Here is a 27,608-nt window from a genome sequence, read left to right as displayed (position 1 = left end):
GCTGAAAAAGAAAAAAAACAAGTTAAGTAATATGTTGGCTGATGGAGCCGTGTTAAGAAACAAACTGTTCGGCATTTTTTTTGGAAGCAACAATTTAATTCCAACTACATTCTGTATTGTAAATGCTTATTTCTCAAATCGGCAATTATGGTCCATTTAATAAATACATTAAATAATAGACAGATCATATTCTTGGGTCTTTCGGTAAAGTCACGTAGATAGGTTCAAAGAAAATAACAAAAAATAAAAAAAAACTACGTTTCGATCGCGACACAAGCAATCGTCATCAAGAGCTATTTTTTTTTCTCCTGATGACGATTGCTTGTGTTGCGATCGAAACATCGTAGTTTTTTGTTATTTTATTTGAACTTATCTACGTGACTTTACCGAAAGACCCAAGACTATGAAGTCCTGCAGTCACGAAAGCTTTAAGTCCAGGAATTAACAGATCAATTATCTTGAAAATACACGTTAGCCATCTGTAAAGCCGGCAGGTTGGATGTGGCCTATTAAACCCTGGTGCAGCATAATTATCAATGGGCATTAGACCATTGAATGTGTCCAGACAACAATGTGAAATTCGTACAGCTTATTCCCCATACGTTTTTATGATGAATGCACTTTCTTTTCTCAGGAAAATGTCACTGATTCTCAATACTTTTTCAGGAAAATCCTCCCTGCATTGAGATATTTAACTCATCATTGCGCTGCAATTTAAACGATATATGTGATAATTACATCAACTCCAAAAATACAACAATAACAAACATTACAATGGTGCAATACGTTTCAATAACTTTAATAATTTAACAGCAGTCAAGATGATGGATCAGAGGCAAAGGTACTGTATTTAAAAATGTATCGGTCTGTTATTCCATTAGTCATGTATTGTGAAGAACGTCAGCATGCAATACTAGAATGGTTCAAATATAAACACATTTTCTCAAAAACTACCCTATACTTACAAACGTCTGCTCCAAACTACCCTATACTTACAAACACAAAACATTAGGACACTTGTTAACGTTAGCATTGGTGCGTACGTTTTCAGTTGTGCTGCACAGATATACGATGTGTTTTCGAGTTGTACCACACTATTGGCATGCTTCCTGACGTTTCACTCCACCACGTGCTGGCAGCTTTTTCAAGAACTGAATATTCAGTGTCGCTCCACATCGGACAAACATGCTGAACAACATGCCGTACAACCGGGAAACACATCTTTGGAGTTAAGCGATAACATCGGGTGATTTTTTTGGTTGTTGATTTGATTCTGCGTTGAGGACACTGATTGTGGACACAATGATCCAAAACAATATGTATATTTGAATGCATATATCTCCAACTGTGAAATGATGTGATCCATATAATAACCCAACAATCATATTGCAAGTTTTTGCTGACAGATAATGCCACAACGCTGCTTAGGTGCACATGACATAACAAAACAACTTCGTTTTTTACCGATCATATAAGGCACTTTTAACACTTAATCGTAAATGACATTAAACAAAAACTAAAATAAGCCCTTTAAACCACTGACATTTAAAATCAACTTTTGCATTTGTTATATCGTTGGATAATTAATTACGAGTAAAATTATATATTTCTATCAACAATGCAATGGGCAATCACCATATTCTCCAACTTATAAGATGCTCCGGAAAGTAAGACACAAAACAAATTTGTAGAAAATTTTAAATTAAGTAAAAAAAATCGTCACACAAACTCCTACCAGATAATAAAACGCACGACCCCCGCCACCTTATAATCCAGAGAATACAATAACAGTTATAATATCTTGCATTCAGGGTCGATAGAATTCAGTTTGTTCTTTAAATGAACACTATCATTACTATATAGTGTCTACGTGCTGTATAAGTATGATGGTAATATTTTAATGTTGGTTGTTAAACCTTGTATCCAACAAATGCCCCGCCTTCGCTTTATGTCACTGCCATTCAGTACCTTAACTTACGCGAATAGTAAATAGTGTTTTGCATTGAACTTCGTATTAACCGTCAAGAAATACAAGCTCATTCCAAAGCAGAATTCACTGATTACACTGGTCAACACTTTTTCGGGCATAAGGTATTCCAACGGGTTTTAGGTAATTTTCGGGTGCTGATTCCAAATCTGGCATCAGTTTTTGTCTACCACATCAGATTTTTGAGATATCAAATATTGCATTTTCAATAAAAACTGCAGAAGAAAAATATTAAATAAATGTGGATATCTATATAAAACGATATTATAAACACACTATCCTAAAAATACAGCACAATATTTTAGCACTAAAGCAGTCACTGACTCGCAACAACTTGCAATCATAAGTGACAGAGTTAATTTCGGGTAAAATCAATGAAAATGGGGTATGCCGATAGCATAAAAATGATGTGATTGAGTAAATCTGAGATCAGATTTGGAATCAGCACCCTGAAATTAGTCTAAAACAGCTGCAAAAGTCCAGGCCAGAAAAAAATGTTTTTTTTGTTGACCAGTGTTATTTACAAGGCACTCATTTTTACAAGGCAGTTCAGAGTTACATAAAGCTCTTAAAAATAAGTCAATTAAGCCAGTGCACTCTTTAAAAATGTAGCATTGATTTGTACAAATCCTAGCCACCTGCTCATAACAAGTAATTCATCATCTCGCCATTCAGTCTTTATGACCAGAAACATTTAGAAAAAGTGTTAGCGTTCCTGTTAACAGTCATTGACAAATAAATAGTGGTGAGGATGCAAAATACTGTAGTGCATTTAGTCAACAGCATGGAATCATTTCTGCATGCAAATTGGGGGCCATGCACTGTACTCTGGCAAAAAAAACCAAGAATTATTATGTCTGCCAGGATATTTTATTTTACATCATATTTAAGGCACAGTGCTAATCGCTATATCAATGACTACGTTTGGCAGGTGGGCAAGGTCATATAGAAGCACGCATTTTGGCCTAGGGTAATAATAATCATGCAAATTGTATTTTAATGACTGTGACTATGAAGTACAATTTACTGCGTAACCAAGACAACCAGATTTCAACGCTATTCATAGTTGCATACCTACTTGTGACATTCATTCATGAAATAGCAAAACGTGTTTTTTTTTCCCCACGCAGAATGCTTTGTACAATATTGCTCACGCTCGTCTATGCAGAGTCACGCTCGTAGAACATTCACACACATGAACAGACTCGTAGACATTCATACATATGAACAGACTCGTAGACATTCATACATGTGAACATTCACACACATGAACAGACTCGTAGACATTCATACATATGAACATTCACACACACATGTGCATACTCGGAGCTACTCTTACCACGCGTAACACGACAAGGATGGGGGGACAATCACGAGTGGAATCATTGATGTTTTCGTCACTGTCTAATGTCATGACCTTGCGCCGCGACTCGAACTCCTCCTACGTTGCTGCGCCACAACACAGCGTGTAAATTCGTTTAGGAAACAAAGACGAAGAGAGGATCAATTCTAGATTTGAAGCTTTCGTGACTGCAAGGATTCATACTCTTAGGTTTTTTCGGTAAAGTCACGTAGGTAAAAAATACAAATATTAATTAAAATTTATAAAAGTAAAATAAAAATAACGACGTTTCGGAGGCAACACAAGCTTCCATGCTGTGACGGTTCCACCTGAAGACGGAAGCTTGTGTTGCCTCTGAAACGTCATGATTTTCATTTTACTTTTATTAATTTTAATTAAATTTTTTTTTTACCTACGTGACTTTACCGAAAAAACCTTAGAGTATGAAGAGAGGATCACACAACAGGAGGAAAAAATGTGGCCCAGTTGGTCCCTGTGGTAGGAAAGGAACTTTGAGGGTGGTGGGGTGGGGTGGCTTCTTAACAGCTGTGCTGTTGGCTGAATGGTATGTGGGTGCTTGAGGGGGACGGCGCAAGTGCCAGTGGCTCGGGCGACACTTGCACGTGGACCGGCCGCAGCTGTGGGCCTCCCTCGTCGCTCAGCCCTCTCAGCAATGCCAGGATGGTGTCCAGCTTCTGATCCATGCGTACGACCTGCAGCGAGAGGGGGGGGCGGCAACCGCGGACAAAGTAAGCTCAAGCGGGTAAAGCCACCGGCGGAGCTCGCGAGCCGGGCCACTCTTTTTTCATCTCCTCTCCATCCCGTAAAACTGAAGCTTTTATCAGTTGGCTGGGAGCTGGAGCAGATGCCAGCGATGAAAGGGAGCACTCCCTTTGCATTAAGCCTTTTCTTGCTTTGCTAGCCCATTTCTAGGAGACCCCTGCTCAATGCTTCGTTGAAAGTCAAGATTAAAATGTGTATTTCTTTTTTTTTTTAAACTCCATATAAATATTTTGAGATCACTTTGAATTTACATGAATATGCAACATTGTTATTTGCTCGCTGGTCGTTTCATCGCTACATGTGTACATTTAAAAAACACGCTTTAATAAAATGTACCCTACTGGTAATGGAAGAACTCCACGACTCCAAGAAGTGGCCCTGAAGCTTACCATAACGTAAGGGACCGTGGTCATTTACAGCCAACGTGAGCTTACTGTGGACAATTAGACCCAAGCCGAAACATAACATATAAAAAAGATTGTTTAAAAATATTTTTTATGATAGAATATAGTATTGTCATCAGTATGACATAAGTATACCAAGTTTGCAGTCGATATCACATTGGGAAGTGGGTTAAAATTGAGTTACAAGATTTGAGGATACAACGACAACAATAACAGACAGATCGAGTTAATAGAAAGCGTGTAATAAAAAGGAGCAAATGCCACAACATGAATAACACTGAGGTGTGCACATATACTCATATATTTCATACGAAAACAATTATGCATAGAGGCAATACTGTATTTAACATGACGTGCATGTTTTCCAACTTCTGTGAAAATAACGGAATGAGTAGACCTTGGCAGGAATTGAACTCAAATCTCTATTACCAAGTTTTCCTGCTTTAGAAATTGAGGCTGCATCACAGTTTGTATTGTTACAGTCCGAGTACATTTGTATTATTAATTACCCAATACAAAACAATACTCTCTAAAAAAAGAAGATAGGGTATTTTTGGTTTTTAACCTCATGTCTTTTATCACGTTCTTTAATTAAATATTTAATCACATGCAAGGAATTCTCAGATGTCCTGGCATGAAGGGCACTCTACCAAAAACGAATCATTATTAATCGTAAAAAGAAATGGAATGGTAAATATTTCACTATATGTTATACTTAAAGTCATGTATAAACAGCCAGCAAACTAAATATAGTTATCTCAATTTGGTTAACAGAGTATGATTAAACTAACATAATTCAAATGTGTTTTTGTTACATATCAAAAAGAGCTTTGAGGGAATTGATTTTGTTTGCATCCCACGTGTATTTGTGGAAATGTATGTACTCCACTGTGCAAAGTGTGAAATCTGATGAAGTATTAATCCAACTCGGGAACATTTCCATCATAAGGAGAAGTGGTGCACGCGATTTTCCTTTTCAATCTTCGGCAGAGTGATGATGGCATAGACTCAAAACAAAGAAACTGTTTTTTTTTAGGTTACTTACTCAACATCCACTTTAGCGGGAATTCAGTGCCATGGTCCACATTAACGAATCGGAGTTTGAACGATTACGTGAGCACTGTTTCAACGGCAGGATTTGGTTTTCATGCTATTGTGCCAAAGTAAAACTTTGGCTCAAAATTCATGCCTCTTCAATCAAAATTATACATTTATTTATTTTCCATCCATCCACACGTGCCCGCCCCCCCCCCCCCATTCAACGCTAACAGCCAACTCCTTGACACGAAAACCGCCAACTCCGCTAACCACCGAAACAAATGCATGGTGAAATGGGATAACAGAAACAGTATACGTGATATGTGAATGACCAATATTGTTATGCAAATGTGATCATATTTTGTGCATTGGTACAATAGGACCGAATTCACGGATTTAAAAATCGCAGTGCCGAAATCACAAAGTTTGAGGTAAGGCTGCAGAGGAGCGATGTCTGTAGCCAAGGAGCGTATTTCTACAGAGCCTGGTGTGGAATTTCACTCCTGTAGGAGCCGGTGCCAGCAAACCCATCCGTCATCCATCCACATGGCCAGGCAAGGCGGCCTTCCAAAAAAAAATAAGTAAAGATTTGCCTTTGCCAATTCTTTATTCATTCTTTTTTTTTACTTTTTCCAGTTTAATCCCAAATGTGCCATCGTTGACATATCATGAGGCGAAGTATCTGTTTGGAAACCTCACAGGAAAGTGCATCATCCCGTGTGTTAAATAATGGCATGCCGCAAGAGCTGTCACGAAAAAAATATTACTGAGATCCCTTCAAGTGACTTTTTACATTCACAAAGTAGTGGATTCACTTTCACATACCTTACCACAGAGAAATGTTTGTCACATGATAGGAAAGTGATATTTATTTAATTATCAGAACTGGAATTTCTCCAGTTTTAGCAGGAAATTATTTAATTTATTGTTTTTTTTTACACGGTCATTTCTGACCATCCTGAGACCATCAACTCACGAAACTGTAAACGTCGTTTAATCAAGGGAGACTATTCAGATTCCAACCCAGCATCTCATTGCCTTGACGCCCGAGGCACCTAGCCACATTTGTATCAACAATTCTAGTGGGCGATAGTGATTGCGGAGTGAGAAAGAAAATTTGACGTTCTGAGCCTGGCTGCCAGTTTGATGGAGAAGACACACCCTGCCCATAATAATCATCACCATCATCATGCCCACCAAAATAATTTGCCCTTTTCAGTTTACCTCTGCATGTGCCAACACAACTGCGCGTGGTTCCATACAAGCGCAATGCAGCCAAGGCCTACATTTATAATCTGATCAAATAAACTATATCATGATAAGATAGTGTCATTGACTATCTCATCATGATGTTCCCTAAATTACGTATTAAAATGGTGCAATGTTCGCCAAATTTAACCAGTGTTCAAATATGTTGAGGTGGTTATGCCATTTAAAAATATATATTTTTCATGCCATTTTTATATTGTTGATCTTTCAAGCACAACACATTGCATCATGAAGACTTTGTCATTAAATATATGAACATTATAATCTTCACAGCCATGTCAGTTTCATTAAAATGCGGCAATTGCTAAAGATAAACATTGGTAAGACCTGGTTCAACAGTGACTGCCTACATTAGCTTCACTGAGATTGGACTCATCTCGTTACAAGAATTTAGAGCTTGCTATGCATGAAGCAGCGACACATGGACAGCTGCTTGTTTCAATTACACGTGCCACGACCAACACACCCAAATAACAGCTGCAAATTCCGAAAATGCCCACAACTGGTGAAAGTATGCCACCTGCAAGGCCTTCAAAAACAACCCATAAGGCTGACAAAGACGTGCATGGAAGAACACAAAAACCTAGGGAGGTGCAGCGTACAATCTCAATCGTGTCTCTGTCCGTTTTTATTCTTAGGTTTTTTCCGACAACCCCACCTAAAGACGGAAGCTTGTGTTGCCTCCGAAACGTCGTGATTTTTTTTATTTTACTTTTATTAATTTTAATTTTTTACCTACGTGACTTTACCGAAAAAACATAAGAATATGAATCCTTGCAGTCACGAAAGCTTCAAGTCTCTGTCCTTTGTCACAGGACAAGGTCCGCTAGTGGCTGCTGTCGTCTCTTTAAGGGAGGCCCCGTTTGCTTTGCAGCTTCTCACTCCCGTGCCGGTTTATCCCTCAACACACGAACGGTTGTACTATGACACAAGCCAACGCATGGCACGTGGCCGTGGTGGGCTTGTTCAAGTGGTTCTACTGCAGAGCACGCTGCATGCCCTCTTCACTCGTGATACGATGTGCTGCCAAGAATAAAAACTAATTTACAAAAAACACAGTAGTGTGTAAAAACTGAATGGGGGTTTCAGAAGAGTGAATATTTAGACTTTTTTTTATCAACCTCCCTGTGTAAAATGAAATATAAAGAGAATGTATGTGAACATTATAATTTTTAAGTTGCTTTGTCAATCCACTGCTGGATGAAGGCGTCCCCACTTTGTTAGACGTAAGGGTTGTTTGACCATGCTCCATCACATTAATCATTGTGGGTTGGTGAAGGGGGGGGGGGTGCTTAGGACTCCTTCAGATATCACTTGCCATTGATGTAAGCCATGGCTGGGAATCGAACTTAAGTCACTGGGTTCATAGCTTGCAGTTGCACATAACCACTGCTCCGCTGCTCCCTGCCAAACAAATACAGCCAATCTGCAAAGTTGGTGTGAGCAGTGTTTCCACATATTTAAGTGTTTGACCGTCATTTTTTTTTATTTTATTTGCCCTAAAAATAAAACAAGGGAAATTTGGCAAGGAACATATGTTTTCAGAAGAAAAAAATGTAAAGGTCTGCCTGTACAGCACTGATTGGATTAGAATAGTTAAATGTGGGAAGGGAAAGACATGTTGACGGAGCTGTGCGAGAAGGCCTCTACAGATGACTTTTATTTTGAATGTCCCTTGATTTGGCACGAAATAAAAACATTATTAAGCATTACTGTTTTTTAACTGGCAACATTGGCCAATTTCTCACGACCTACTCCCATTATATTATCACGAACGTGAAGCAAAATATTCCTCAGAACAAAGCGGGTTGGATGATATACACTAAAAAAAAGAAGCAAAATGTATCGTCAGCTGCTTACCGCAAGGTGAATATGAATTTGAATTATGATCGTGCAATTATTACAGGCATACGTGTTGTGGCAGCACCGCTTGTGTTTGGATGTGGTCAGCTGCTGTAGCACACGCTGCCTTGTGGCGGCGGTGGCCCTTAAGGGGGCAACCGGGGGAATTAAAGGGCGCGTGCACTCGCAAGGAGACTCGCATGCAGAACCACGGTGTCTGATTTCAACTCTTCAGCACTCGCCTTTTGAGACTCCACATTTGTCACGACCGGCTGTTTGCCTGCCGCACAATGCCAACTGAGGCCGGCCTGACTGACAGATACTGCACCCCCAGTCCCTCACCCCCTCGCTCCCGCCACCCCTTCACACTATCAGCACGTTCGTTCTACTTGTTCAATCTTGCTTACAAATAAAATAAATAACACCTCTCCAGGGCTGGCAGAGTTAATGGCGCAAGCCGACCTCTCCACAGAGACCACGTTTTCCTGGCCGCGAACACTTTTTCACAAAATGCTGAAAAGGCAAATCATCTCCACTGGCGACTTTTTTCATTTCACACTTTTAATAGGAAAGCGTTTGCTGATATTTCGAAGCAAAATATACAAGGGGAAGCTCTTTCCAAATGTCATGTTCGACCGTGTAAGAGGATACACGAGGTTTTATATAAAACATACATTTCCATGTTTTGTTTTTAATTAATCTCTTGTCGTTATTCTGCAAGCATAAAGATTTGTCTTTAAACATGTCTATCAGACTGTTTTGCACAATTTTATCCTCACTGTGTCATAAGCGTCATGCCGTGAGATAAAGGTCCATTGGAAACTCTTGCAGAGCAGTGCATCCGCCGCCTTGGTAGAGAACGGCCTTTGGAAGGAGATATCAGAGAACTTCTTCTGAGAGCCGTTAAAGCAGGCCTCTTTAACCCACACTTTTTCATAAAACCTGCTATAGCGAAATGTTTGTTGCATAGTGATGAAATATATATTTTCTTTAATTCTCAGAGCTGGAATTTAGCCAAATCGATTTAAAAACCAAGTTTAACAAGATGTTTTTTGTATGCTGTCAATCATGATTGAGACGATAACATCAACTCACTACGCTTGAGATTGTACCGTGTGTTTACCCAGGAAAAGTTCACCGAGTCTCAAGACTGTTTCAGAAGCATCCTTCCAAGTTTTCAGACAAAGCGGTGATGGTGGCTGTGTGCAATTCCAATTGAGTAATTTTCAAGCACTATTTTAGTATTCAGATGTTTAGGCCAATACCAGTTCCACTGTATTTTTTTAACTATGGGAAGAAACCAGAGAACCTGAAAGAAAATCACGCAGAACAAGGGAAGAGCATATAAACTCCACACAGTACTCATGTTGGGAACCTGACCCAGGCTATTCTTTCGGTCTAACTTCTGCACCACACAGCCGTCCCCAGAGATACTTGCTCAATCACAGATAGTTGCCTGGATTAGAACCCAGGTCTTAGCATTACCGGCTGACTGCTTTGACCTCTGGGCCATATCACAAACGCTTCAAAGTCACGTGTTAATTAATTTAACACCTCAGCAGGTGCCCTGGTGATATTAGATATCAAGTGATGCTTACTGGTTGGTATTATAGGTTAAACTTACCCGCTTATTTAAATACACATCTGTTTGCCACACGTACCCTTTAATACATTAAATATGAGGTGTAAATATCGCGATAACACATCAGACCATTAGTTTCATTTGTGTGCAAAACACACATTCCACAGGTGCATCGTTGTATGTATGCTAAACTTCTTTCACACCGTACATAGGCAACCGTGCTAATCGTTGATGAAAGTTCACTTTCAATGTCTACATGGAAGCCGTCACTTTTACAGTATGTGGGCAAGTCTGTGACCATTTTGTACCTGCATATGTAGGTATATACTTCCATGTATGTGTCCTTGTGTATTATTGCGACTGGGCACGCTATGGCCACACCACCCTTATATTCGCTGCGCTGGTCTTTATATAAATTATGTAGTGATACTGCGTTTGAAGTGGCGCACAAACACTAATAACAAAAATAACAAACACTAATAACAAAAAACTCAACACAGCCATCGATAACCGTGCCGTCTGTGCGTTATGGTTCGTGACCAAATTGGTCAAAACGTCACCTATTATTTACTTTTAATTTGAAGGCCATACACAGGGTTGTTGACAAATGTGTTGAGTATTTTACGGTTACTCACTAAGAACATACATACTGTACTGTTGTCCATGAGGTCAAACAGGTCACTTTTTTCATACGTAGTACTCACAGCAGTGTATTTAACCACGTACGTTTCTAAGTACGTTTTCAAAACATTTCAACATCCATCTCAATTAAATTTTTTTCTCTCTCGAAAAGTCCACTGCACAACACGCAGCATTTCTAAATAGGCGCATGCATTTTAAAAACATCTTTTTGAAAAACATGTGTGCGCGTCTTCTTAAATGTCAACGATTTTTGAAGAGATCATTCCATGAAGGAACAATTGTAAAAAAATATACCTTCTCTTCCACTCTGTCCAGCCTTGCTCCAATGGTGTATTTGCTTCGATCTTTCCCCTTCTCTGTTTATAAACATATAAAACAAAAAAATCCCGTCACTTGGCCAAGAGGCCTTTTTAAGCATGCATCGTTAACCAAGTCCTTTTTGGCATTGGAATTATGCAGTTGTAAAAAAACATTTTTCTTTAAAAAAAAGCAACGTTATACCAAAACTGTCTGTATATTCACACGTCTGTTTTGTTAATAGCCTTTGTCGGTAATAAAATATTGACTTGCCTGACAGAAACATGTTGGGTTTACCCAGTGAGTGATCCAGCCTGTGGGGGAAGGCCGGAAGGGTGGTTTAGCAAAAAATAAAAAAAACATTTACATTATACATATTATCACATACTAACACAGACAAAGTGGAAGATTTAATTGAAAATATACAACACGTTTGTTGAATTTTAGTTAACAATGCTGTTTTCCTTTTAGCATTCACCTCAGTTTGGTTAGGACTTTTTAGTGTGATACCACAAAGGCACGAATATGTCACTGCATGGACGAAAAGCAGCGATGGAATAGAATGCAATTAAATTAGACAAAAAACATGGCCATTTGTTTGTGCAAGGCCCCATGCAACATAATTACTCGGCCTGAATCGATTCACCTCACCTGCACCCTCGTGATGCAATGCGTTTTCACAATTCGGGATTGGGAATCTATTAATAAATGACTTTTTTATGTTTTATTTGTTACAATTTGTGGTTATTGTAATGCCTCTAGTGGCTGCAGGGGTCACATAACCTGATTACATACGAAATACACCAATCTAAAATAACAAATTTGCACACGCACAGTTAGATCCGTGTATTAATTTAAATCCATTAATTGATTGGTTATTAAAGGCCGAATAATAATGAATTAATGTTGGCTACTTGTGCAAGCAGTTCAATGTTAACTCAAACCAAAACCTTTTAGGTTACGATAAATAATTATTTGCCGTAAACTTTTTTATTGCCAATTTATTTCATACACAGGAATGGACGTGTAAAATAGTACGAGTTAAAAGCAAAAAAAAAAGTTAAATAGGATTATTTTATGCCGAATGTGACTGCTCAGATGAAGGATTTGATTAAAGGGCTGGCACCCAACATAAGTCATCGCTGTGACAAGCGAGAGGCACAAGGAAGTCACACGAGAAGTATCACTGGGAAAAAACCATGGAAAACGAAAAGCTTGTTACAATTGTAAATGGTGCGTACAAATAATTGAACTGAAATTGTGTATAAGTAGCTTAAACAAAATAAAGAAGAAAACAAGGCCTTTAATCAAAGCTCAAATGGCAATAAAAGAGAAAAAAAACTGAGACATTGAAAAAAAATACTATTTGGAGGCTGGGTCATCGAAAAGTTAATGGGAACTGAAACTCAGCGATCCAAATCAAAGCTTAGTTAAACCTGAAAGTGAACAGGTACTTGAACGTTTAATAAACAGGGGGGGCGGGGAGGGGAGTGAGGAGTGTGTGTGTGGGGGGAGTTGAGCTTGACCTGCGCTGCAGCTCTTTGATTCGCACCATCATATTGACATGTCCTTGCGAGTACTGTTCTATCACGTCCCTCACGTCGTAGGGCTTCTTGGCTTGCTGCAATATCAGAATCGGTATCTCTGTTTAACACTGGAGGAGGAATCTGATGAGCTATGAAGCTCTGTGTCACAGATGTCCAGTGGGGGTGGGTCAGCAAGTTACAACAACAAACAACGATAGGAGTGCATAATAGAGAAAAGGTAGGCAAGTCACGAAAAATAAGTAAATGAATAAACATAAAATATACAAGGCCAAATTGCAAAAGTACATAAATGCATGCCGATTTTTCGACACTAACTGCAAGCTGGGGAAAGGCAGAAAAACAAAACGGTCCCAGACCACACCAAGTGAACACAGTCCCTCAATAAAATTGCACATTCGATACACGGGTATAGCCACAGGCACAATCGAAAGAACAGTATCAACAGCCCCAACACACAACACTCCCCCCCAATCACCACGACAAAACACACAAGCCCTGCTCAACGAGAAACACTGGTAAAGGTGCAACCCTGAAAGTGCTTGTCCATGCCGCTGATAGTACATTTCCCCACTGGAGGGATCTCTAAGAGACAGAGCGAGAGAGAGTGAACCTTGGCCTACTGTTCCACGTTGGCCAAACGTCTTGGAAGGTGCGAGTACCCTCACTTTACCCCACCACACGTGATCCGTCTATCGACTAATGGTAATGCACTTATTTATACTGCTGCCATAAGCAGAGTGAGATAGGTGGGTTCAATAAAACCATACTCTTTGGTTCTTTCGGTAAAGTCACGTAGGTAAAAAATATAATAAAATAAAAATAAGAGATAAAAATAGAAATAAAATTTGCAACACAAGCAATCATCAGATGATTGCTTGTGTTGCAATCGAAACGTCGTGATTTAATAGGCTTTTATTTATTTATTTTCTTTTTCTTTTCTTTTTTACCTATGTGACTTTACTGAAAGCAACAAAGAGTATGGATCCTTGCAGTTACGAAAACTTAAAATCTAGAATTCAAGAAACCCGCCCATTGTTTTAACTGCCGTGCCGGGAGATCAGACCTGTGAACCTCTGGTATGCGAGTCAAGTGTGCAAACCTTTACACGGTGGCAGCATTCCAATGATAAACACATTAGCCAGTCATGTTTTAGTACTCCATACTGAGATATTCTGCATTATAGTCGCTTGGTTGCTGGAGGGTATAGCCCATATGCAAAGTGAAGGTGAATTTAAAGGCCTGAAACCAGAATTTGTCACTAGTTTATTGGCTTGATTCACTTTTCTATGAGCATTACAGATTTTGCTCATTGGGTACCATTGAGAATATCACCAATACATGTTCCTGATCACAGCACATCTCAGAACCTAAGCAGATTTGAGTCTGTATAGTACTTGGATGTGTGACCATTATGCACAACAACTTTAAATAGGCTGCAAAGACTATATGGTGGGCAGCAGAGGAGTGCACAAACATATTGTTTTTTCTGTACTTAAAGCTTTCGTGACTGCAGGAATTAATATTTTTGGGTCTTTCGGTAAAGTCACGTAGATAGGTTCAAAGAAAATAATAAAAAAATAACAGAAAATTACGACGTTTCGATCGCAACGCAAGTGGTCGTCTTCAGGAAAATAAAACGTCGTCGTTTTCTGTTATTTTCTATTATTTTCTTTGAACCTATCTACGTGACTTTACCGAAAGACCCAATAATATGTTGTACTGTACTTCTGTGCTTCTAGTATTCAACAACCCACACCGATCAGCGCGGTGAAGCATGGAAAAATGTCTCCCAAGAGGTACGTGGTGTGCAGGCCGTCATCCAGCAGTGGATTTACAAAAATGCAAACGTTTATAATACGTAACACATGCACTCCGAGCAGTGAGACAATGCATTTCCTATGCATTACATGGATGCATTTTAATATGCCCAGCACAGTGGGAATACAAGCACTTGTGTACGTTCCCAGAATTGACCCCACAGAGTTATTTCCATTACATGCTCTTACAGAATTCATGTTTTATCTTATTTATACAGCCACAATGCTCATGACCCTGATGTGTGTGCACACGCTAACACACACGTGCGCAAACAGTTTTTTTTCAGTTTTAAATAAAAAAAAGAATGCTTTCCTATCAAATTTTTAATAAAAATGTGAGCGTTATGCACATTAATCATACGTTGTTTTAAGTATGTAAATATTATTAATACAAGCTATACATTTTTCGTGGAAGAATTCACCCCTTTCTTGATAACTGTCATAATTTGGGATCTCGATTTGATTTGAGATATAAAAAAATATTTTATTGGGCGAATATTAGCACCTCTAGTGGCTGCAGAGATGATGTGAAACCATAAAAAACATGTACAAATACAATCTTATAACTCATCATTCAATGCACGTAATCTATATTCGGTGTATATGCGAGCATAGCGACTCTTTAGTGAGATGCTGGCGATGAGTAGAGCGGTGATGGTGTGGATGATATGTGTAGGTTTGTAGCGAGACGCAGGGGTGGAGACTCTTTACACAACAAGGGAGAAATCGCAATCGGACCATCTGGATTTTTGTGGGATCATATGTGTGTTTGTTTGTTTAAGGTTTACATGGTTAAAACCCATCCAAGTCCGTATACAAAGCCAGAAGTTTTACACTATCTAATTATTTAATGTTCTAAATGTGTAGTCCTATTCTCCAGATTACGACACCCCGCCCCCCTGTATTTGATTGCAAAAGTTGGGAGAAGAGTCTTATAATCCGGTAGCTGTGTTTGTGTGTGACCAGATTTGTACGAATGTTGGGTTGCATCTTACTTTCCAGAGCATCTTATAATCCAGAGAATGCAGCATAACGTTTATTTCATCATTGGCAATTGGGAATCACAGATACACATTGGATTTGTTTTAAAATGTGTATGTGTTTTTGTGCTTAACTCACCTGAAATTTACTCCTTGCTACAAAATACTGCATTCTTCGAATAACCCTTATGGCAATCTTGTGGGATTCTGTCAACCTACAAAAAAACAATGCGTATTGTTAGAAAACAATAACCCAAAGAAAAATAAACGGAGTTTTAAACGCTCACGAATAAACAAAGGACTGCCACCTGAAGTCCTTCACGTAAACCTGGAAACCAATAAGACAATGTGGAATATAAATAGAAAGCATAAGGTTTCTATTCCTTACATTGTCTACAGACACCATCAGCTGTACGAATGTTAAAACTCACTCAACGAAAGGGAAACGTAATCAGGGTAGACAAAAGTTGTACTGTGTATACCAACTTACCGCACAGCAGACGGCTACAGCAGTGGGACCCAGGGAGTACCCATTTGCACCTATCAAACGATACCAAGAGTCTTCTTGGTTCTTTCGGTAAAGTCACGTAGAAGGGAAATAATAAAATAATAAAAATAAAACATGATAAAAATAATTCTCACGACGTTTCGGCCACAACGCAAGCAGCCGTCCTCAGGTGAAGAACAGGTCTGTCGGGAAGACAGCGTCTGAATGAAAAACCATTCAGACGCTGTCTTCCCGACAGACCTGTTCTTTTCATTCAGACGCTGTCTTCCCGACAGACCTGTTCTTCACCTGAGGACGGCTGCTTGCGTTGTGGCCAAAACGTCGTGAGAATTATTTTAATGTTTTATTTTTATTATTTTATTATTTCCCTTCTACGTGACTTTACCAAAAGAACCAAGAAGATGAATCCCTGCAGTCACGAAAGCTTTAAATCGAAAGATACCAAGAGTGTTTGACTAACCAGAAAACATCCAAACACACTCAACTCTAAATGCACTAATGTTCCCTCTCACCAAAACGCATCGAATGTGCCCACTCTCATCAAATTTCAGGTGACTATGCCCGGTTAGTGCTTGGATGGGCGACCGCCATGCATAACAGGTATTATAGGCTAAGTTATGTGGTGCGCATCAGAAGGCAGTGCTGCAGCAAAATCTTTTGTTGTGCTGTACTTTTATGCAACCAAGTCTATGCTTCCCGCCGTCGCTGACTGCCACTGACCAGGGCGTTCAAATAATCTCCACGACCGCACAGCGTGGGGAGGCCATCACCCAGCAGTGTATTGAAAACTGCTATACATGTACACGTGCCAGCAAACTAATGGTGCAAAACAAAAACACACTGCATTTTATAAAAAAAAAATTTTGTTCTATGCCGTATAGTAAAAAAAACAATCCAAATAATTACAGTTCTTTGTCAATCCCAGGTTGGATCAACGCCTCCCCAAGCTTTAACGGTTATGGCGGCTATTTCGACCACACTTCAACTATGCTGGTCTCCACAGGCTTGTGTAGGATATCACTCGCTACTGATGTTAGTCATGGACGGGAATCACATTCAGGATTCCTGGGTTTGTAACAGTGTGTTATCTTCTTAGGTTTTTTTCGGTAAAGTCACGTAGGTAAAAAATTCAATATAGGTGAAATTCCTCCCCGTAGAGGGTAGTAATTCTAGATTTGAAGCTTTCGTGACTGCAAGGCATATTCTTAGGTTTTTTCGGTAAAGTCACGTAGGTGTTATCTACTGCACCACCGCTTCATCCAATGGTGTTGTCGTCAGGCTGTAACCAAAAAAAGCAATGACCTTTATCTTCAATGTTTTATGCAGGGATTTGTTGTTACTATACACCTCTGGTCCGCATACTGTATAGTAATTGCACGTCTCAAGATGCAGCAATAAAAGAGCTTCAGTGCATAGAAAGGTTATTTTTGCTGTCCAAAATCGGACGGCAACAAAGGAGAGCAATACGTTTTGCCCAACCTCTGTCGACATTTCCAATTACTTTGTCGCCACCAGGTCTATTCACTCAGCAATTTCACTTACAGCTTATCAGTCTGCCGCCTGATACCCATCTCTGGCTATGTATCTCTTCGTAACTCATACCCAGCCACAGCTTAAACCCTGAGGGGGTGGGGGCGGGGGTGCATTGGAGGCTGATGTTGGGAGTGGAATGGTTTGCTCTGCAACTTTGGAGGATTTATTATACTTTTTTTATCGCGACCACTCTACCCTCAAAGAGTTGAAAAGTTTTTAAAAAGCTAAAAGATGACAGTAAATAACAATAATATGTCTACGATGCATATTGCCTTTCATAAAGCGAACGGTGTTCTTTATTTAAAACATATTTGAATGCATTCCTGTGTCTTACAGTGAATGTGGTAATGGATAAAAATGAAGTTATAGATTAAAACCGCGCAATGAATCACAAGCATCGCTGAATCTCGTCCCAGACGAGCGCAGGATGCTCGCGAGCACGAGAAGAGTCCGCGTCAACGCGACGAGATGAGCTCACGGAGAGAGAGAGAAAGGGAGAGATTCCCAGCGGTCGTTGTCTTTCAAGCGAAACACCTCTGCTCGCAACCCGTCGCAAAACCAGACGCACGCTGCGGCACAAGCAGCCCGAGCAGCACACACGGCTCTGTCTCGTGTCCCGCGCTATGGCACGGGAAGGATCAGACGCAAAACGGTGGGTTCTGGCGGCTGAGAGCAACGGCTTGGATTCCAGACAAAGCACATCAGGGTCCCCCCCCTTTGAAAAGAGCTCCTGTCTTAAGCGATGCTGTAATCAAAGGCAAAAGCGGCTCGCTGACATATACCCAACGTTTTTAGCTTTCTTTCTTCTGACATAGGGTCTAATCTTAATCTGCATCAGGCGTCCCTTTAACACGGGGTGACTCGCTTGCTATGAGACGCTCAGGCGGAAAGAGTACATGTTTACTGCATTGCTTTCCTGTTTCAACACGAAGACACACTTTTAAGGAATATGTTATTCGCTTATCATATAAAATATTTGTTAAATATCCAAATTACGCAACTGTACGAATTACACATAAACTGGGTAGAATGGTGGTACAGGAGTTTGCACACTGCGCTATGAACCTAGCAATGCGAGTTTGATCCCTGGCCAAAGTCAACATCAGTTATTGATATCTGAACTGGTTCTGTCTCCATCTTCACACCGATTTGCACTGATCACTGTGGACTGACACAGAGCTGTACAATAATTATAATTATTGTGATACAAACATACAATAAATGTAAACTGAGACCCGGGCCTTCAGAAATATCCATTGGGCCAAATGGGATGTGGTGCTCATTGCTGGTTGCTGATATGAAACGGAGGAGGTTAACACATCTTATGTGATAAGGGATTATCTGGACAACTTAGTTACACCACAGTGCAGTTCATATCGCTAATACAAAGACACCGATTGTATATTTGCTCACCACCGAAATATAAAGATGTAGTCATTTATTTTACTTCAGTAACGCAAGTGTATAAACGATGAAGACGACTTAATAAAGTGTTAAATTACATAATTCTATGTAGGTGTTAATTACACCTTCAGTGTGTGCAGTGCACATTACAACAAACGTAGAGCAGCTGTCATTCTGTGCAATGAAAGTTCTTCATAAAAGTATTAACACTTACTACGCAATGCAACTCAGGTTTTTCGTGGGCATTTTCTCAGAAAGCTTATCACAAGTCAAAATCACGTGCAGAAATTTCCTTATTTTCTCAGAAAATAAAATGTATATGAAGAGATCGACATCGAATAAAAAGTAATCTCGCATAAACCCACATACAGTTGTATGTTGTAAACACCACATTCCTGTGGTACAGCCCTGCTATGGAATAAAGTAAAAAAGTATATTCACAAACAATGTATTGAAGGTCACATTGTAGACGGGTTTGCACGGAGTGCAGCAGCCTCTCCTGTCCACCGAATCCATGTCTGATATAAGAATTTCCTTTTGTCTTGAGGCACGTCAAAGCATAACCAGCCAAATCGTCCCGAGTGAATGGCTTTCTCTGCCAAGTTACCCACAGTAGGACAAAATCTCCTCAATGCCAAGTCACCCACACAGTCAGCTGTTCCACTTCACTTACCCTTTTCTTGCCCACAGTGGTCTGACAATTGCAAAATGTAGCAGGGATAATTAGTTTATTTTAACATGGGTACAATAAATGCAGCGCTATATTTCGTCAACGGACTACTACAATGTCACAAAAAGGTGTAGCGTATTAGCAAAGACAAAAAAAACAAGTTTAACACATAGGCTTTCGCGAACAATATCCATAATAGCGTTTTTTAGGTTAGATCGCGTAAATATAAATGTCACTTTTGCCTGATAATGCTAATTGTAATTACTGGCGAAACGTCGTACTTGAATTGTAAATTCTGTGGGTATACTCTCTAAACCACCAGTGTGCTGTACTAGTCACGAATTGGCATATTTTGTTAACGTGACAAACCGTACGAATTGGCTGTGTCGTGTAGTGGTGGGTTTAACGACGCTTTTATATTTACGCGATCTAACCCAAAAAACCTCATATTGTGGACACAAAAAAATACTTTTCCAAGTCTTCCTAGAAGGGCATCTATTATATAGACCAGCACAAGCACACAGGGAGGTGGTATGGTCATAACCACCATGCCCCAGCTCAGCCAACTTTGTCTCCCCAGTGTTGGTGTCCACACACCATAAAAGTTATGTATTTTATGCTGATTTGACCTGGCGGAGGCCCAGGCCAGTTTTAGATTCCAAATACCATTGGCAGGAAATTAACTTGCGCAATCACGACAGCAGCGCATTATCTGATCACTGTGGCACCGCTCCACGACAAAACCCCGAATGCACACGTCCCGTATAGTCACTGTAAATGTCTGATGTCAACAAAACATTTCTTTGTGTATTAACTTTTAAAATGAACAATAAAGTTGAAAATTGGAAAATTCAAGCAAATTTTTAAATGCCACAAGGCTCCCCCCCCCACCTGCCCCCCGTCGGTTGAACTCTTTACCAAATAACGGTTGTTTTGTAAGTGAAAAATGCTACCAAACAAGCGTGTTATTCTGCTTTTCTTTCCAGCACACACCTGGGTAACTTAAGGCCACCCCACACACCCGCCCAAGCTACACAAACAAACCATCGTCTGATACACCCAAACAGCAGTTTATAAAAGGCAACTGATCCAGACTGACCACACCTAAGGGTATTTTTTTTAATGACCCATGCCCGACTTGCTCTCTCCAGTTCAGCCTCGATTGGTCACGACGACGTCGTAAACCCCAAAAAACACTCACTAAATGCCATTGTGTGGCACCACAGAGGCAGCGTTTAACCCTAAAGGAGACTGTTTTCATTGTATGGTCTTTAGCAGTAGGAGTACAAGCTTAACTTAAGGCAGTTAAAAAAAAAATTTACTTGGAAATAAATTCCAAAACAAAGGCATTTTTTTTGCTTGGACTGCTTCTGCAGAAAATTACAACACAAATATAAAAATGTAGACATCGGCCAATAAAGAGAGATTAGGCTTGAGATACATTTTCAGATTTTTTTGTATTCTTTATTTTCATTTTGCTCATAATTGTTTATGATTGCACTGAACTATACAAGGGCCATTTTCTTCACCTAATTGCCTGCAGTGTTGTTTGTCTTTAGAGATATCAGATTGTGGGATGCTGACATTGAATTTGGCCAATGGCCTGGGATGGTCTTATCTGTCTGCATTCATCACGATAAGCCTGATGTTTTTTACGTCCAAAAGAAAAAAAACAAGTCAGGTTCACTGCTGGGACACTAACTTAAAAAGTACACCCTATAAATTCAGTTCCACATAACATAAACATGCATCGATTTTACCAAGAAGCCACTGTTATATCGTAGCAATTACAAATCTAAGTAACAATAGATCTCATATGAAACAATAAACATCATCTCGGTGAAACATGGGATTTTTAAAGAAAAAAAACACGTAAAATAGATCTGCTGCAAATATGTAATAATCACCGTCATTGCTGGATGGTGGCCTTCCAAATCCACCACGTATGTAATGAGAATATTATAAATCTAGTTACAGTACACGATTAGGTTTTTCTGGTTTATATTTGTTGTGTTACTACCAAAAATGTTTGACAAACAAGTACAACAAACGTTTATGTAAACTAATAATTATAAACCAGAATTTTTGAAAAGTCCAAACATTTTAATGAGGGATTTTTTTAAAAAGTGGAATTGTAACTTTCAACACGAATTGTCTGATTAATTGTATGAATAATAATGCACAAATTTTTTGTGCATAATAAATCCAAGAAAAGTCCATTAAAGATAGACATGAACATGTTGACTAGACTGTAAAAAAAAACAATGTGAGCATCGGAGCACTTCATTTGTGGCGTTCTCACAAAATTTTAATAAACCCTTCCATCATTACCATGCAATTAATCCTGGTCGATGGGCCAAAGTAATGTTTAAGCCTTCAACTACTTTAATCATCAGCTTAATAAATAATGCTTACATGTTGCCTCAGCAAGGCATAATTTCGTTTACAAGCCTAACCCAACAAGTGCACGTGGTTATATGTCCCGAACAAATCATTAAATAGATCTCACAACTCCTACTCATAATTTGTACAGAATTTTTTTTTAATAAGGGGCTACTTGCTGAATATTACGGTACTTTGAACAGTCCGGAGAAGCCAGAGTTTACAAACACAATAAACAATGCTGTAATTAGGATATGGCACACAGTACTATGAGTTTAATTGTCATGATTTTTTTTGTTAAAGAAAACAATAGAAACAAGATTTACGAGCAATTATAATACCTATCAACATTTATCAGAGATTGTAATTGTTCAGCTAGCAATCACTTTGCTGAAAATGAAAAGCTTTGTTTGTAATGTTACACGTGTCATCACGTGCAGAATAACAAGGAATCATACAGGTATCATTTTCCATTTCCATTTAAATGGGGTATGGGGTTTCAATATTGCGTGTTCAGTTTCAATATACAATACACGGTGTGAATACATTTTTACATTTCAGCTTTTTTAGTCCACCAAATATCTTACGTACGTACAGACATATTCCAAGAAATTACTGCTGATGTTTATCGTAAACAATTTCTGGTTACGAAAACCCCCAAAAAAACTATTCAATGAGTTACAGGAATTAGTATTTCACAAAAGTCAGGGGGTTATATTTTTAAGAATAATGAATTCCACCATCACAGTGACAATGCAAGTCTATATGTTTGTGTAACTTGTGATTTTCACACTGGTTAATTCATTACTTCATAGATCAGATCTATTAAAAACGTAGCTAGTATAAAAAAAGAAGTCATTAGGAGGGTGAAATGGTGCATGTAGGTGTAAATTTCATAATTACCATACAATTAGTGAGATTAAAACCACCCACCTAAACAAATGTTTATTGCCTATAAAACAGGTTTTTAAATGTCAGTATTATAATGTTAATACAAAGTATAGTATTTTAGTATTACAGTTAGCTAAGTTAATGGGAATACATTTTCAATCATGTGCAAACACCTACCGAAAGTGGAAATTAAATATACGTATAAAGCTCCCGACAGTGTTTGTCGAACGAAAGCAATAAGAGTAGTGTAAGACTGTGGTTGAGTACTGAAATGACTGGATCCAAAAAAATCATCATAATAAACGTATTTGCCATACAGCCAAAGACTCATCCAGAGGCAACCTTCACCGTGTCTCCGTCTCACACTGATATCTCTGGGTGAGCCTGCCAAAAAAATATTAACTTTTTTTTTCGTTTCCCCTCATGCTACGGTTTTGTTATTCATGCGCTACACTTTAGGAAAAAAAAGCGTAATCTGCCTCTCGAGTTTTGTTTTCGAGCTCCTAAGCGCAAAAGTACAAGGTGAGGAGGGTGACTTATTTCAGAGTGGCGTGCAGCTACAATTAGCCCATTCATTCTCCCGACTAGTTGTAGCCTATTCCTTGGAAGCAATTACAGGCGCCCCAAACCATGCCCTGCCAACGAATGCCACACCGTGCACGCTGAGCTTTCAGCACCCAAGAAGGATGTGTAGCCCCGCAGAACACGCAAAAAAACCTGGATCGGGCATATTTATGGTGCAGCATTTTTTGTATGGTGTTTGAGCACAATGTATGGCATTACTTTGCTTATGCGTATTCTTGGGTCTTTCGGTAAAGTCACGTAGATAGGTTCAAAGAAAATAATTTAACAAAAATAACTGCGACATTTCGATCGCAACGCAAGCGATCGTCTTCAGGAAGAAAAAAAAAGACGACAGCTTGCGTTGCGGTCGAAACGTCGTAGTTTTTTGTTATTTTCTTTGAACCTATCGACGTGACTTTACCGAAAGACCCAAGAATATGAATTTCTGCAGTCACGAAAGCTTTAAGTCAAGATTTGCTTATGCACTCAAGTCGATGGCGTGTTTATAAGTTCGCGTCTTCAGAAACACAGTTACGTGGTGGCATTAAAACGGTGATGTACTTCGCGTCAATAAATCAGAGTATATGGTGTACATTGTATTTGTTCATATTTTCTTTAGAGGAGGTGCATTTTGTAATCTGTTGTATGGGTGCCATTGTTTAGTTGTGTTTTTCTTTTACACAAGAACGGGTGCCACACGTGCGCTGAATGAGGTCGATGAAACGGTGAAACGCAGCTCCATTCTGACACCTTCTGATGTAACGAAGGCACTGCACTTCGAGCGGTGCGTATCGCCGTTGCGTTTGCACCATGGGGTCGGCAAGCCTTGCGGCTCCGGAGCCTTACGCTGCTCTTTAAGGACTGCTTTGGGACGTTATCTATTGAGGACCCGTCTCGTATTCACCGCATGCATTGTGGCTCTTGAAATATTGAGTTGTTTTTCATACCGAATTCGAAAAAAAAAGGATTTTCTTATTATTTTCGTTGGCGACTCCTGCCGTAGATCTAGCCAGGCACGACTACGGCATGGAGCACCCACACCTGTGGATCCAGTACTTTGGAGACAAAGGATTGGTGGCTTGCACCCTAAAGAGGCAGGAGATGGCAGTATAATAAGTGGTTTTGTGAACCCATCTGTACAGACCTTTGAGGGTAAATAATACTTTATATAGCGTCATTCATGCCAACAGCATCCCACAACGCTGTACGTAAATGTTATATATGAGGACCAAATCCAATATACGCAGTTGACTACGTACGGCATGAACGAAGCCCAAGACACACACGCATACATACCAAGAAAATGAAAACCCTACTACCAATCTAAATTAAAAATGAATCAGCAAGTTAAGAAATGGCGTGGGTTTGTTCGAGGCACAAATTTGTATTTAAACGGATTGGCTGAAAAAAACAACACTATCCATGGCCTTCCTGAAAAAGTCTTCAAACTCGGTGAGGTTTTCCTGAATAAATAAATGAAATGTCATTATTACCATTATTCTTCTCAAGGTAAAGGTGCAGCCCTGCAATTGCTTGCTTATGCCAATGCTGGCTGAAGGGCCTCCAGTCGAAGGAGCTCTAGAGAACCCCTCTGGAGAGCACTTCAACACTGACCAGATGTCTTGGAAGAGGTGGGAATACCCACGTTTAACCCCGCCACCAGCGACCGTCGATCAACTGTGGTGCACCTAGTTATCCTGTTGGGTGGACAGAGGCAGGGAAATATAAGAAACTTGCCCATTGCTTCAACTGCAGCACTGGGCAAAAGAACCAATCAATGACCATTGTAGTGCAGATGGGGTACCAAGGTAGATAAATGTTATCCCCCTCGCCTGGTATGCAGGAGTTCGTGGGCTCGATCCTGACCCTGACGCCTGTATATTGAGTATGCATGTTATTTCCGTGCTTGCCTGGATTTTTCTCCGGGTTCTCCAGTTTTCCCTCCCACATTGAGAATCAACATGCGCTTAGAATATTTGGCTGCTATAAATCTACACGTGATAAGTCACTTCCTTGGGCTGTAATTTTTGGGCAGGTTGCTTCTGAAAAACAGCGGAATAGTTCAGTCGGCCTTACCTGGTAAAATAAAAATATTAAAGTTTTCATAGTAATTTTTTTTAATCAATAAAACAATGCGGTAAAAGGAAAGTATATAATAGATCACGTTTAAGGCAATGGCTCTTCTTCACCAGCTGTAAGGAAAGGCCATCAGCCAAACCATCGCTTATGATATATTTTTTTGCCTTTTAAGGCAGTTTTATTCGAATGTGGCAGTTTAATATTTATACATGTTAAATGGTATTAAGGATAGGATTACATTTTTTGAGGATTACTTGTTCTCAGATGTATTCTTTATATTAAAGTGGCGTGTATGGCATTTCAAGGGAGAGACAACTTTACAACCATTTCATCTTGTACGTGAATATCTATTTACAATTGTCTTGACATTTTACATTGTTATAAAAATATAGAATCGCTAATTTTTGAATTCATCTGATTCTCGGAAAATGCGTTTGGTAGCGGTACAATGAATGTTCCAAATTGCACAAACTATAAGAGTGAACACGAACTGTGAATAAGTAAACAAGAACATTATACACTTTTTTACATAGTTTTTAAATGAAAACATATGTAAAATTAAAAGGCAGACTACTTGTGGTTTGGCAAAGTAATGCGTCACATGTTGTCATTGTCCCATCAATCGAGCATGGTCAATGTGTGTGTGTGGTCGTGGCTGCGACTTGGAACAACAAACTTTAGGATTCATCATCTCAAGGAATGCAACAACCATCTTTAGGAATGCAAAAAAAAGAGCGTAGGTTTTAAAGACAGTTTCTCTGAAGAAAAAAAATAAATGGATTGTCATTGGGATTATTTTCTAAGATAATGCTCTTGTTGAAAATAGCCATTTATACAAAGAGGCATGGGCTTGTGCTTCCATGCAGGACCCACATATTTTCCGAATTTTTCCTCCTAGCCTGCTACTCAATTACCCATCTCCCGCGCACTGAATGAACGCGTGAGCTGTAGTGTTGCAATACTCAGTCAGGTTAATTGCATCGACCATCGCAATTTTAATAATCGTACAAACCCCTACGCAGGGCTTCATTTCAGCAGGATCTGTCAAGGCCTGAGCTCCGGAAAATAATTTCCGCTTGCCCCCTACCTCTCATCGTTAAGGGGGGTTGTTTCTCAGAGAGGGAAGGGATACAATGGAAAATATCCCATGACAAAAACTATGAGGCCCTGCACTGACATATCCTCCCCAAATCACATTTTGTATGTATGTAGTATGTATGCATGGTGAACTTATTTCACACCGTACATAGCCAACCGTGCTAATCGGAGGTGTGGGGAACGACAAGAAACCAAACACAAAAAGCAGCTTTAAAATAAATTTTCAATCTAGATTTAAAAGTGCATAGCTCTAGTGGCTTCCTAATATCGGAAGGAGAAGAGCGTTCCAGACGGCCGCAGAAGCGCACCTAAAAGCGCGCGATGCGATAACTGTCGTTCAATCGGTAGCCATGCTAGAATCACGGAATCGAGAAAACGACCGAGTGACTCTTATTTCTTGTCGACAGCTGCCGCCCTCTGCTCCCCACTGCACGAGCGAGAGAGGGAGAGAGCCGTTGCTCACACCGCGTCCAGCACCATCGAGCGGAGGGCCTTACTGTGAGATGTGCATCACGGCCGGCAGAGAGATGTCCTCCGAGGCCTCGCCGTCGTCAAAGCTCGCCGTGCTATTGAGGGTGGGGCGTCCACTCAGAGCTTCCACGCCTCGATCTGTCCCTGCATCACAGTGCGGGGCACGCCATGGTCAGGACCACATTTACCTTCCATGGGAGCCTGGAGCTGTCATAATTTTGGGGCCCCTCCCTTGATTCAGTTAATCACCAGCCATGTCAAATGCCAAACACATAATTGTAGCTCACTTTAATTGTATATATATTGAATTTCTTTCGCACTGTACGTTGCCAACCGTGCTAATCAGAGCTATTTCAGTCATATATTTTAATTGTGATTCGCAAATTGTATTACTAGAAAAATGTTAGAACAAACTCAATTTCGCTCATTCTTGTTAGTAATACATAGCGTTTTTATGGCTTTAATTGCCAAGCTACCT

General features: G+C 39.7%; 1 protein-coding gene and 1 long non-coding RNA gene across 3 annotated transcripts in view; one reads left to right on the top strand and one right to left on the bottom strand.

The window, feature by feature from the left end:
* Nucleotides 1-783: 783 nt before the first annotated feature.
* The window catches only part of LOC144933833 (potassium voltage-gated channel subfamily KQT member 1-like), a 69,696-nt gene continuing 42,871 nt past the window's right edge, over nt 784-27,608 (bottom strand). For both annotated transcript variants that reach the window (XM_078859032.1, XM_078859033.1), the window contains exons 12-17: nt 27,157-27,274; nt 15,670-15,745; nt 12,713-12,807; nt 11,460-11,500; nt 11,184-11,245; nt 784-4,042 (exon numbers count right to left, since the gene is read on the bottom strand). In XM_078859032.1, the coding sequence (XP_078715158.1) occupies nt 3,869-4,042; nt 11,184-11,245; nt 11,460-11,500; nt 12,713-12,807; nt 15,670-15,745; nt 27,157-27,274 (566 nt within the window). In that variant the 3' untranslated portion in view covers nt 784-3,868. The remainder of the gene's footprint in view (nt 4,043-11,183; nt 11,246-11,459; nt 11,501-12,712; nt 12,808-15,669; nt 15,746-27,156; nt 27,275-27,608) is intronic.
* On the top strand, nt 3,944-27,199 carry LOC144933836 (uncharacterized). The gene is made up of 3 exons (XR_013637099.1): nt 3,944-4,078; nt 14,473-14,529; nt 27,067-27,199. It is a non-coding gene; the product is annotated as an uncharacterized LOC144933836 (long non-coding RNA).

Source organism: Lampetra fluviatilis, chromosome 8 (genome assembly GCF_964198595.1).
Source record: "Lampetra fluviatilis chromosome 8, kcLamFluv1.1, whole genome shotgun sequence".
Taxonomy (NCBI): Eukaryota; Metazoa; Chordata; class Hyperoartia; order Petromyzontiformes; family Petromyzontidae; genus Lampetra; species Lampetra fluviatilis.
This window is presented reverse-complemented; position numbering and strand designations above follow the sequence as displayed.